Source organism: Fulvia fulva, chromosome 5, assembly GCF_020509005.1.
Source record: "Fulvia fulva chromosome 5, complete sequence".
Classification (NCBI taxonomy): domain Eukaryota; kingdom Fungi; phylum Ascomycota; class Dothideomycetes; order Mycosphaerellales; family Mycosphaerellaceae; genus Fulvia; species Fulvia fulva.
Genome location: NC_063016.1, coordinates 806,658 through 819,332, shown reverse-complemented (window position 1 = coordinate 819,332; position 12,675 = coordinate 806,658). Strand labels below are relative to the sequence as shown.

The 12,675-nt window shown below is 54.2% G+C and overlaps 5 protein-coding genes across 5 annotated transcripts; 1 reads left to right on the top strand and 4 right to left on the bottom strand.

Moving 5' to 3' along the window:
* Nucleotides 1-1,016: 1,016 nt before the first annotated feature.
* On the bottom strand, nt 1,017-4,007 carry CLAFUR5_05579 (Nitrate reductase [NADH]; the record flags this gene model as incomplete). The annotated part of the gene is made up of 3 exons (XM_047904727.1): nt 1,017-1,852; nt 1,906-2,611; nt 2,664-4,007. 3 exons carry the CDS (start codon nt 4,005-4,007, stop codon nt 1,017-1,019), a joined length of 2,886 nt encoding a protein of 961 aa, XP_047762261.1.
* A 1,151-nt stretch (nt 4,008-5,158) lies between these two features.
* CLAFUR5_05578 (D-arabinitol 2-dehydrogenase [ribulose-forming]) lies at nt 5,159-6,696 on the top strand (the record flags this gene model as incomplete). The annotated part of the gene is made up of 3 exons (XM_047904726.1): nt 5,159-5,900; nt 5,966-6,461; nt 6,516-6,696. Coding segments are annotated over 3 exons (1,419 nt in total), but the record flags the coding sequence as incomplete, so codon positions are not given.
* Nucleotides 6,697-7,292: 596 nt separating this feature from the next.
* CLAFUR5_05577 (RING finger protein ETP1) lies at nt 7,293-9,449 on the bottom strand (the record flags this gene model as incomplete). The annotated part of the gene is made up of 1 exon (XM_047904725.1): nt 7,293-9,449. One exon carries the CDS (start codon nt 9,447-9,449, stop codon nt 7,293-7,295), a length of 2,157 nt encoding a protein of 718 aa, XP_047762255.1.
* Nucleotides 9,450-10,037: 588 nt separating this feature from the next.
* On the bottom strand, nt 10,038-10,805 carry CLAFUR5_05576 (Polyubiquitin; the record flags this gene model as incomplete). Its single annotated transcript, XM_047904724.1, has 2 exons — nt 10,038-10,705; nt 10,784-10,805. 2 exons carry the CDS (start codon nt 10,803-10,805, stop codon nt 10,038-10,040), a joined length of 690 nt encoding a protein of 229 aa, XP_047762256.1.
* Nucleotides 10,806-12,006: 1,201 nt separating this feature from the next.
* On the bottom strand, nt 12,007-12,360 carry CLAFUR5_05575 (putative methyltransferase tdiE; the record flags this gene model as incomplete). Its single annotated transcript, XM_047904723.1, has 1 exon — nt 12,007-12,360. The coding sequence occupies one exon, from the start codon at nt 12,358-12,360 to the stop codon at nt 12,007-12,009; it is 354 nt and encodes a 117-aa protein (XP_047762253.1).
* Between the last annotated feature and the right edge of the window lie 315 nt (nt 12,361-12,675).

Genomic DNA, 12,675 nt, shown 5'->3' with positions numbered 1-12,675 from the left:
GAGTGGTTGCAAAATAGTGCTCACAGTCAACCATGTTCCTCGCATAGCTTCGGTACAAGGGCCGTGGTCCACTGAGTCCAGAACGTGACCTGAAACAAAACCCCGAGTATTTTCCTCCACGCTGTTTTTCCCGACACCAGTGCACATCGGATCGATGACAAAAACATCGTCAACAAGCACGCGTTGCTGCTTGCACGTCTGGGCCTCCGCACGCTCACGACGAGCCACAACACATCATCTGGTGGAGGAGGCTGTTTCACCATGCGCCTCTCGACTTCACACGAGCCGCTCTTCACAACACCCTCCTGAGGCTGTGCAAGCAAACGTCAGACGCAGCCTTAGATCTTATTGCTGGCCAGCCGGACCACATGGATGACTACCATCTCACCTCCAACACAGTGTTTTACGGAGCACATACTTTTGCGTCTCTTCAGCTGCTCACTCTTGATCCACCTGCTCACGCAAGCTTTCACGAGATACAGCGTCATTGAATGCTCATTTGCAAGCTCATCCACAGGGTCAAAGTCTAGAATCCATAATACTTGCTCACTGTGCTCTTCACCAGTCAGCACGTCAGGACAGCTCGCAGAATATTCACCATCACCCGCGGTAGGTGTTCATGCACCGGGACAATATTACTGAGTTGATTCCAGGAAACCCAATGTCCATGCTTGACTCTTGACTCCATGAAGATGCACCTCCACGGCCATGTTGGTGGCCATTGCTATCCTGCCTACCAGGGACACACGTTGCTACCCATGGCCATGTAAGACAATTTCTCCGGTCTCCTGGAACCTCGCAAGGACCCTGCTGGCTATAACGATTGCTACACATCCCCGTCCTGCGCTCATGCTTGTTACCATCGATGTCGCCCCTCCCGGTCCTCTTCTCGGCAGTCTCCTGCCCCCGCGTTGCTACACCTTCATCGACTTTGATACCATCTAAAGCGAGTCACATAGATGAGTCGTTGCAATGACCTCAACGGCAACAGTCCTTGCGCCCCTGTCATCGACACTCTACAGTCCGAACATATTGTCGTCCTGCGCAAATCCCCACTCCTCCAGAGCCGGCAGAGCAGCTTTCTCAATCATCGCAGGCGGCCCACAAAGCAGCGTGACATTTCCCTCATCTGGCCCAAAGAGATGCTTCTTCATGATCTCCCCCGTCACGTACCCTCTTAGCCCCTCCCACTCCTCACTCGGCTCACTCAAAACATGCGTCACCTTGAGCTGACCATCGCTGTTCTCCTCATACTGCTCCAGCTCCTCCCGCAGTAAGATGTCAGCCTCACTCTTATTCGCATCAGTCACCCTCAGCTCTGTCTCATCCTCCGGCGTTAGACAGATCCGCGCGATAAGAGAGTACCCAGGCGTCAACCCCGTTCCTCCGAGAACGAGAGAGATCCTCTTAAACGTCTTCTCCTCACCCCGGATCTTAAACTTCCCATTCCCCTGATACACAGCATCCCCATCAGGCCCCTTCATCTCCACCTCCCCACCAACAGGCAGCGCATCCAGAATATTCGAAAACGCACCTCCAGGCTGCCCCTCATCGGGAAAGTACGTCTTGACCGTGAGCTGGAACGTTCCTGTCCCGTCGCGGAGGTCTTTATCGCTGGGCTGGACGTTCCCATCGCGGTCCACGACGGGCTTGGTGGGTGTGTATGGCCGCATCAACATTCTGTCGCGCATGTGGAAGCCGAATTGGATGTGTTGGCAGGTGCCTATGCCGAGGTATTGCGTGCCCGCGGGGAGTTGGAAGGTGTATTGTGATGTGTCATGGGAGACGCATTTCTTGTTGACGAGCTTTGCGGCGACCCAGCGGTGCTTTTGGAGGGCTTGGTCGGAGGGGGCTTGGGATGAGGATGAGGATTCTTGGGCTTGTCTGGCATGACGGCCGCCGCACCTCCTGGATGCCATGGCAGCACACTCGTTGCATCGTAGACGCAGTTGTTCACCACGATCCAGCAGTCTTGCTCTGTACTATGCTTCTCGATCTCCTCCTTCGTAAACTGCTTCGACGGCACATCAGTCTTTTGTCCAGCTTGTGCAATCTCATTCTCTGCACTATTCTTCATCCATCCACCCTCGCCATTACCAGACTCGACCGGGTGGCGGAATATGATGTGCGGCGTATCTCCATCAGTGACCATCTCGGGACGGACGATGTACTGAGCGTTATTCATCGAGCCGAGAATGTTCCAGATGGGCTTCTCTGGTTGTGTCATCTTCTTCACGTCGAAGCATCGGACGGTGATTCCGGGAGACCTGACCAGATCCGCGACCGTAACGTCGATGTGCCAGAAGCACCAGGTCCAGAACTTGTTCCCGTGTCGAATGGGAGCTTCGGGAAAGGTGCGGATACAGTACATCCAGGTCTTGCCGTCGTCTAGGGAGACTTCGACTCTTTGGACTTCGTCGCCGTGGCTGTTGTATGCGTAGCCTTGGATGCGGTATTCTTTGGCCTTTGTGATGTTCTTGAGATCGATCGTCTCGCCTTGCTGCGGGATAGTGATGACGGAGTTGAGCATCTGTTCGTAGGCAGTGGTGTCCGGCAGGTGGAAGAAATGGCTCGCCAGCTCCGAATCCATGTCTACGATGAAGCTAGGAACCTGCCGTGCTGTGAGCATACATTATTCATCGAGCTCCAAAGGCATAACCCACCACCCTATCGTCCCAGATGTGCATATAACAACTATTATCCTTGCTATCTATCCAGATCTTCTCCAACCACTTTACATTCCGCCCACCTACATACCCGGGTACCATCAACCGAATCGGGTAGCCGTGGTCCGGCGGCAAAGGGACATCATTCATCTCATACGCCAGCAACACATCATTGTACTCATCCATGATGTACTCAAACGGGATACTCGTCTCATAATGCTCATTCGGCTCATCCGCTCCACGGAAGTGCACAAAATATCGCTGTTCATCCTGGTCAGGCATGCGCTCGGGAACGCCTGCAGCGAGAAGAACGTCGCGGAGAAGTGGTCCTTTCCAATAGGCACAGCCTACGGCGCCAGGACCCCAATTGAAGCCCTTGGTTTGTTTCATCATCTTCATTTCGCGGCGACGCCCGTTGTCGCAGGCCATGAAAATTGGTAGATTGAGGGCGTCAAAGTTCTTCTTGATGTCGTTCATGGAAAGCTTGGTAGTCTTGCCACCATAGGTCACGATCTCGAGTAGGTGTGTCTCCCAGACCAGTCGCGGCACCGCTGCGTGGCTTCGGACATAGAATAGTTCGTTGGGTGTTGTGAAGCCGGAGTCGAAGATGCGCGATAGTGGAGCTTCTGCGTTGAGGGGATGTTTGCCAACGAGGCGAATCAGCTCTGGTGACCTTGGTATCCAACTATCGGGTGTCAGCTGGTCCGCTTCGTCGATCGAAGTGTACGAATGATTTGGTACGTTCGAACGCCCCTTGCCGTTGTTGTTCGCAAGGTAGGGAATGTACTTGCTCTCCTCCTTGATCGCTCGTAGGCAGGCTCGTTTCTGAGGAGTAAGTCGATCGTATTCGGTTTCCTCCTCATTTGCTCTTTGCTCGTCCTGTTCACCATCTGCATTATCCTTTGAGCCCTCCTCGTTCTGTTCTTTCTCCTCGCCATCCTTTCTCCATTCATCTTCTCGTTTGCTGGCGTTGATCGGCCAGTCCTGGTCTTTAATGCCGGCCTCTGTGTAATCCAGCATGTACCGCCACCCAACCCAGTGCTCCTCTGATTGCGACGAGCCAAAGTCCTTGTCGTTTTTCAGAACTTGCTGAAAGTTGATCAAGGCACCCTGTTTTGAAGCTTCCTTCGTCCGTTGCAGATCACCATTCGCAGACTGCACATCCGCTGAATGCTTTATGTCGTACTCGCCTCCGATTGTGCCAGCTTTCGTGCCATTCGTAACGTGCTTGGTAGTGCTCCAGTCCGGTTCGTCTTTGATGTCCTCGGCTGTCGACCCGGGATGGTCGCGCTTTTGTACTGTCCATCCCGCTGCTCTTGGACGTCTATCTTTGCGAGCCATTGTGCACCATTAATAGCGAGCTGAATTCTCGGTGGCAAATAATTGAGTACGAACGAAATATAGACGATGAAAGATGTTTGTCTTGTAGCGAAGGGAACTTACTTGGCTGGTGTTACGACACACATGAACAGAATGGTTGCAACGAGAAACACTTTCTGTATAGCACTCGCAGCGCCACCTTCTTGGTGATGACCTCAAGACATTTGCCGTGCGGATACGCGGCAGCTTGAAAGCTTAGGTGCGTCGCGTGGTAGGGATCAAAGCAACGATGCAGCCGCCGGTCTTGTTGCTGGCTGCGATCATGTACGATGCTGTAATAGGTGGCAGTGTAGCGATTCCTCGTCCTTTGACCCTTCGGCTCCATCTGTCTTTGAACCCTTGCGCCGTAATCGCTTCGTATCCGTCGTCACCGACGCAGACAACATTTATTCTCCGATTTGCGAAGACTCGCGAGGCAGTGCCCTTCGTAATGGTCGACCTGTGCTGACCGAGAGCCACTACAGGCAGTGAGGACCGTATCGTTCAGCGATCGGGTTGTTACAGTAGCGGCATTCGAAGGGCAGAGGCTCGGGTAGCTGAAGCAGGATCTTCCATGGCCGGAGGAGGTGTAGTGCTCGGCGTGAAGTTTGTGCCTGTCGTGTTAGGTCCTGGTTCTTGTCGTCTAAACATCAACGGCACGAAGGACTCCTGCCATCAAGCGTTTGATGCATCTCGACAGTTGATCAAGTCCGTTGAGGCGTCTATGCACCGCTTGAAGTACCGCCAGGGTTGCGAGGAGCTGAGCGCATGGTTGTTTCTTTTGGAGCTGCACGAGCCCTTCTGGACCCGAGCTGACTGCCTGTTGAAGTGGTCGAGACGCTGATCTGTAAAGCGGTTGAGATTTCAATCTATCCTCAAGTCTCAAGAAGATCGCCACGCGTCACGAATCGCCTCTTCCACCAATGAAACAGGCCTGCAGGTTCGCGAGATGCGGAGAGAACTAGGCCGAGAATAGCAAGGCCAAGGCCAGCTGTGTCGGGGAGTTCCAAGGTTGGCGGAGCAGATGTGGGCTGTGGCCTTGCGAGCCTTGACGTAGCTTCTGGACCTGCATCGCTGCACGTGCTGAGAAAATGCTGAGAAGCGAAGTGTTGAATGTGCTGTCGTGACATTTGTTCCAATCATCAACGCATCTGAAAGATCCTCCGTCTTTGCTCCCACGTTTTGACATCATCCCCGAAAGACCCTGTACATCTTACGACACTCGGACTCGACAATTTCTGCCAGAGTACGTGCTGCCTGTTTTGAGGATACTCACCCTCACACCACCCACGTCAACTTGTGTACTGTACACTATCCACCTGACATTCACTCCTCGGGTAACACTAGCATTGAGCAGAAGCTCTCGGCGAAAAGCATCGAGCTTGAAACAACAGCTCCAACGACTGACATCTCCAAGAAACACCATTACCATCACTCCCACCGCCAGCATCATGTTCAAGCACAACCTGCTGAGGCAAGTCTCGAGAGCCTCCACAACCGCCGCCCGACCACCCACATCTGCCTTCCTCTCCCGCACAGCCACTCGTGGCATTCGCGTGACCCCCAACGTCCGCGAGGAAGAGAAGGACAAGCATGACGAATACAGTACAGCAGGCAAGCCCGGTGCCTTCAAGCACGAGGGTGAGTTCTCACGAACAGACAAGACCATCGTGGTAGAGTACCCAGAGGAGGGCGATCTGCCCAGCTCCAAGCCAGTGCAAGGCCGCGGTGGCTTCCACTTCAAGCGAACGCTGGCGAGCTTCACCTTGGAGGACAGAGTCGGTGTCGTGACGGGTGGTGCTCGAGGTCTCGGTCTCGTCATGAGCCAGGCACTCCTGCTTAGCGGCTGCCGTGTGGCGATTGTTGATCTCAACAGTAAGTGCATGTGCTTCGAACGATGATGATACATGTATCTTGGCTCGAGCTAACACATTTTGCAGAGGAGGAAGGTGAGAAGCAAGCACAGCTTTTGATGGAAACCTTCAAGAAGGAGAACCCAGGAGCGACCAACGTTCCAGAGGTCACCGCCCACTACTGCGATGTCTCCTCTCCACAATCCGTCGACGCTGCCATGGAGGAGATTCTCGCATCGCACGGCAAGGTCGACCACCTGGTCACCTCAGCGGGCTTCACCGAGAACTTCGACGCCATCGAATACCCACACGACCGCCTGCAGAAGCTCTGGGGTGTCAACGTTGACGGCACTTACATCTGGGCTTGCACTGTCGCCAAGCACCTGATGGCACGAAAGGCGCCTGGAAGTGTCGTCATGATCGGTAGCATGAGTGGTGCCATTGTCAACGTGCCACAGCCACAAGCTCCGTACAACGCTGCAAAGGCTGCAGTCAGACACTTGGCCAGCTCGTTTGCGGTCGAGTGGGCCCATGCAGGTATCCGCGTGAACTGCATCTCGCCAGGATACATGCTCACTGCACTGTAAGTTCCGATCGCCATGACACGTGGCCTGCTGCAGAACTGACACATGTACAGAACCAAGAAAATCCTCGACGACAACCCAGAGCTCGCCCAGAAGTGGACCAGCTTGATCCCCCAGGGTAAGATGGGCCGACCAGAGGACCTCATGGGAGCAGTCACCTTCCTCCTCAGTGACGCCGCTGGATACGTCACCGGAGCCGATCTCCGTGTCGACGGTGGTTACACCGTCACTTAAGAGCATCCATACATCAAGAGTTGGGTAGAGCGGCAGGGCGAAGAAATGGCTGGCCCAAGTGTTGGCAACCAGCTAATAGAGTTTCACGAAGAGGCTACTGGCGTTTTTGTTTCTGGCACATGCAGAGGTGTGAGATCGAGAGACTGTGTACGTTGAATTGGGTAGAAAGTGTAATCGTTGGACCACGAAGAAGACGGGCACGCCGGACGGTTCACACAATGATGTTTTAGGACGAAGGTAAACGACGCGCTCGGCGGTAATGATCTTTGTCCACAGCCCGTGTATACGGTCTACGAGGGAGCAAGCCGCGTGTATATATGCACAGAAGCCCAGGTCCAAGCAATAGCGAGATATGACACCTCAAGCATCAGCAGGATCCTCCAAAGCCGCCTCCCGGTGACCACGAAGCCGGTGCCGGCGTGCACTACGTAGATTCCAGCACGATGAGAGTCACGACATGCTCGCCACTGACTGTATATCTCGGGTCTCCTCACTTTCCATTGCAATGCTGGGTATCCTCGCTATCAATAACGGACGCCTCGAAGAAGTGACACACCACGCGACTTGCAGTCACAGTACCAATACGACGTCGCCAATCACTTCTTCCTCCCCTTCCCCTTCCCCTTCTTCGCGGGCGGTGGGTCCGGCACACTCACACTCCCATCCACCACTTCCTCCCCCGCAGCTTGCAACTCCTGTACCTTCTGCGAGCTCGAGATGAACATGGACAAATCGTGATTCATCTCCTCCAACTCCTTCTTCTCCTCGACAGCTTTAGCCGCAGCATGTTTCGCCTCTTCCGCCTGCTGGTCCGCCGCTTTGATCCTCTGCAACAGCCCTTCATTCATCGTCTTCTCCTCTCGCAGCTGAGACGACATGTCTCGCGCCATTTGCTCGAATTTCCCTCGAGTCTTCTCGGACTTTTCGAGGGCTTTCTCTACTCGTGCCAGTGTCTCGCTCATAGTTTGGCGGTCCGAGCGTGCTTCCTCGAGCTGAGCGAAGGCTTTGCTTGCAGATGCGGCAGCTTCTTCTGCACGCGCTGATGCCCGGGACGCTTTGTCGACGGCACGTTCTACTTGCTCCTCAAAGTAACGGCGTTGGCCTTCGAGCTGGGACGTCAAGAGGTAGGTGTACTCTGACGCCATGCTCTCCATCTTCTCTCTTGGCACACTATCGCCACCTTCCGCGCGAAATGCTTCATTCTCGTGTCGTTGCCGAGTCGGCAGATCGATCATGCTTCTACCACTTGACTCTGGAGCTGGCTTGCTCTGGATCAACCGATGCACGTAGCCATCACCCGCGTAGTCCCAAACATGCTGTGTGTTGATGTCCATGGCGTAGCAGTGGCTGGTGGCTTCATAGTGAGCGTAAGCATGTGCTTCATCGTAGCGGCCGCAGCCTATGTTGCCGCATATGAGACAGACCCAGAGATTGTCAGTGCCTGCGCAGGTTGAGCACAGAGGGTCCGCATCTTCGCGCTCGCCATCGACATCATCCGTGGGTCGCGGATACGGGAACGTATACGAAGGGGAGTGCGTGTATCGGCATACCGGGCAACCTGACCCTCGCCATTTTTCGAGACAAGCACAGTGAAAGACGTGTTGACACAAGATCGTCAGTAGACCAGTCGTCTCGTCCATGCGCTCCAAGCAGACTGGGCAGGTGGGCAGTTCCAGCAGATTTGGTGGTGGAGGCGCGAGAGGCTTACTTAGCATGCCCTTGCCAGACCCGTTTGTGCTCGCAACGGCAGTGAATGGATCGTTGGTGTTATGCGGGAACTTGCTTCCTGCGACAACGTCTGGGCCTGGACTCAAGAATTCGACGCTTTTGATGAAGACGACGTGACAGTTCTCCGGCTCTGCAGCGCTGAAGAGCCTCCCATTCCACAGCTTCTGCCAGTCGCGAGCCTTCTTCGCTGACCTGAACTTCAGCAGAACCATATACTTGTTGGCCCTTCCGGTCCTGATCAGACGAAAGTGCGACACATCTTCTCTCGCTTGATCGCCCACAAAGCCCAGCAAATCAGAGGGCATCATCCACGACGGCACCGCAAGTATGCAGAGTGTGGTGCAATCATCCCGGCTGAATGTATCGGACCCGTCATCTACTGTCTTGGCGATCCTGTCCAGGCTTTTTCGGGGCACCGCAGTCTCATCCAAGGCTGAAGATTCCTCTGCATCTCGATACAGGTGCACCACACCAAAACCTACATCGGTGGTCTTCGGTTCCGATGGTATGTACACGGCCTTGGTATGTAAGCCGCCATTCGCAGTGCTCTTAGCTTTGCTGATCTCCATGTCGATGCTCTCGATTTCTACGGCGTCGTATCGCCAGTCTCTTGCTGCCGCCTGGTTCGAATGCCGCGCTGTTGAATGCAATCTCGGTGATGGAGGCGCCTCTTTCCTGAGTCTCAGACTACGCTCTGGCAGCAGTAGAGCGTCACCATGTGACTCGTGATTTCCACTCGGTGGTGACAATGGTTGATGGGGTGAACGTGATCGGTCTGAACCTGATATGTGTCCGAGTGGTGTTGTAGGCTCTGCAATGCTTTCGCGGTATCGCTTGGAGAAGCTGTAGCTCGTCCACTGGCCCTTGCGGTGGGCAGGAAAGTCGGTCTTGAAGATGTCTGCGCCAGATGGAGGTGTAAAGATGTCGCTCCGTCGGTGGTGGTGATGATGTTGCAGCTTGCGGCGTTTGTTCTCTGCGGGCGTCGAGTAGAGCTCAAGCTTCAAGTGGAAGAAGAATGAAGACATCAGTAACAGCTCAAGCACCTACAAGTCATGTCATGCATCGCGGTGCGTATGTCTATTGATGCTCGCGCTTTGAAGGAATTGCATCCAGTCACACGCTCTGCGGACAAGAGCTCCCTGCGGTCACTGCCGAGAGGAAAGCACGGGTAGCTGCGATTCTGGCAGAAAGTCGATGTTGCTCCTATAGGCAACAGTTTTGCAATACGAGACGTCTTCAAGGCTGCATGGTAACTGTCGCAATCGTGGTGGCTTTGTGCAAAAGTGCACTTCGCGGCAAGAGGCGTGGCGTGGCACGCTGCGGTTTGGAGGCGCGCCGATCTCGGCACATGTCGGCATTCATCCAGTTCCATGACGATCATCACCGACCGTCAGGTGTCACGACGTTACTGACATGAGAGAGGCAATATCAAACACACGTAGATAGGTAGCAGCTCACAAAACTCCAGAGGAGTCGCTGAATTCAAGTCATGTTATGCTAAGTCGCATGTTTTCCCATAGGCTCCCGCTCGCCGACGGTTTGCCTCAATGCTCGTAAAGTCGTATCAAGTGGTAAATCACATTTCGTTCCAAACTCCTCATATCCCATCCCATCTACTGGCCACCACGTAGGCGCAACACCAAGTGCAGAGTGGACTCCTTCTGGATGTTGTAATCCGAAAGTGTCCGACCGTCCTCGAGCTGCTTACCGGCGAAGATGAGACGCTGCTGGTCCGGTGGGATACCCTCCTTGTCTTGGATCTTCGACTTGACGTTGTCGATCGTGTCTGATGATTCCACTTCGAGTGTGATTGTCTTGCCGGTGAGTGTCTTGACGAAGATTTGCATACCACCACGGAGACGGAGCACCAAGTGGAGAGTCGATTCTTTCTGGATGTTGTAGTCGGAGAGAGTGCGGCCATCTTCAAGCTGCTTGCCAGCGAAGATCAGGCGCTGCTGGTCAGGTGGGATGCCCTCCTTGTCCTGGATCTTGGACTTGACGTTGTCGATGGTGTCGCTCGACTCGACCTCAAGGGTGATGGTCTTGCCGGTGAGGGTCTTGACGAAGATCTGCATACCACCACGAAGACGGAGGACGAGGTGAAGGGTGCTCTCCTTCTGGATGTTGTAGTCGGAAAGGGTGCGGCCATCCTCAAGCTGCTTGCCTGCGAAGATCAAGCGCTGCTGGTCGGGTGGGATGCCTTCCTTGTCCTGGATCTTGCTCTTCACATTGTCGATGGTGTCGGAGGACTCAACCTCGAGGGTGATGGTCTTGCCAGTCACTATGAGTCATGTCAGTATGTGTGGTGTTGGAATGCGACCGCCTGCCAACAGGTGGCGGTAAGCGGGGTGATACTCACGAGTCTTGACGAAGATCTGCATGGCTGCGGTGTGGTGTGTGGTTTGTTTTGAGTGTGATTACTGATGTTGAGATGTGATGTGATGTGGTGGTCGTGGACGGTGGTTGCAGGTGGTGTGTGTGCAAGAATGTAGTGTAGAGGAAGAAGTTCAAGTTGTTTTTGGAGGTTGGAGTCTTAAGAGCAGCAAGCGCGGAGGCTGCCTACGCACGTGCCACAAGCGGAGCAGCGCGTCACTTTCGACAGGGTTCTGGCTCGTTCTTGCTTCACGCAGCCACTGTTTCGCCACAACACATGGTCGCTCTTGCCTTCATTCACTGCACACTAGTCGCTGCGTTCACCGGCTCAGTCGCGGCTTCCCAGAGACCTTGATGATATCGCCATCTGTCACCATGATGAGCATATCGGCATGCCGGTCGCTTTCAGCTGCTGCAAGCAGCTTATCGCATCACGCTACGGACGCTACAAAGCTACAATGCGGAGATACAACATGATACATCGGCAACCCACGGTACTGAACCTCGCAGCATGACTACCATGTTGCACCGTCCGGAAGTTACGCGATAAGCAAGAAGGAAGAGTCTGCAATCTTCTTGCTGCGTTGTGACTGCTTACTATTGCTGAGCAGCAGCAGCTCTACTGGACCGACCACAGAACTGGAGAAGCCACCAACCCATTGTCATGGCGCCACTAACCACGTGGACTTGTTCCACCAGCGACACGTGCCTGTGCGACGCATCTTGAGCTTTTCAGAAACTCGTCGCTACCACCGAGCGCTTCCTGCGCTGCAACATGAGGAATGTTGCTTGAAGCTGCTGGTCACTCGGAGGAATGCGCGGACCGGTGCGCTGGGTGCGAATGCGCCGCGCAACAATTGCTACACATCAAAGCCATTCGATCAGACCGCACGAGGGCTCTTGACAGAAAAGGTGGCCGCTTGCACAACTGCAGACTTATTTCTTCTTAGCGGCGACGAACGTATTGCAGCGCAGCGACCGCCGTAGACGTGGAAGCGGAAGTGTTGCACGACGCGCCTCTCTCTACAACTTAGGCCAACGGTGCTCGGAGCGTTTCGCACAGGTTCTAATCATGGTCTCTACTTGGCGGCCATCTTTTTGGTTAGGAGCTCTCGGTGTGGAACATAGACTACGGACTGGTCCGCATCCAATCTTCATGGTTCTTATTGCTATGTCCATGAGCCAGATGATACCGAAGTCTTCTGAGCATTACTGGAGTGTCACCTCTCCCGGAAAAGGCTTTCTTCCAAACACCACCGGCATTTGAAAGTAGGCATGTATCTTCTTGTTCCTCAGATCCGCCGTGATCTTCGCCACAAAGATCTCGACCTCCTCCTTCGTCCACCCCAGTGCTCTTGTCAGGAGTGCAAGACAAAAGCCTTCTAAACCTTCAATGATATTGACCTGATTCCACCTGCCCAGCTCTTTCATGACTGGATCTTTTGGCCAGCTATTTGAAGGCCACATAAACATTTTGGTCTGTATGTCCACGAAACCGGCCTCCGCCATCCATTGCTCGAACATCTCACTTGCGTCGGAGCCTAGTGGCCGGCCCATCTTCATGGAGGCTTCACATAGCAATTGGCCCCATCGAAGAAGATCGGTGCCTTGGTGGGTGTTGTCGAACGATCTTACGGGAAGGCCTACAAACAGAAGGGTGTGTTAGCCATCTTCGGGAAGCATGTGACAGTGCCTCAGACTGGAGCGTAAATGGTGGAGAAACCACGTCGTGCAGCGCATGTCTCGCACGCCCACTGTGGTCTAAGCCACTACCGGATGCCTAGTACCCTTCATTGACGTACCATAATCTTGCAGTTCAAGCCATCCGGTTCCTGGTTCGATATTCCTACACGATAGTCAGCCTCGATCCAGCTGTTT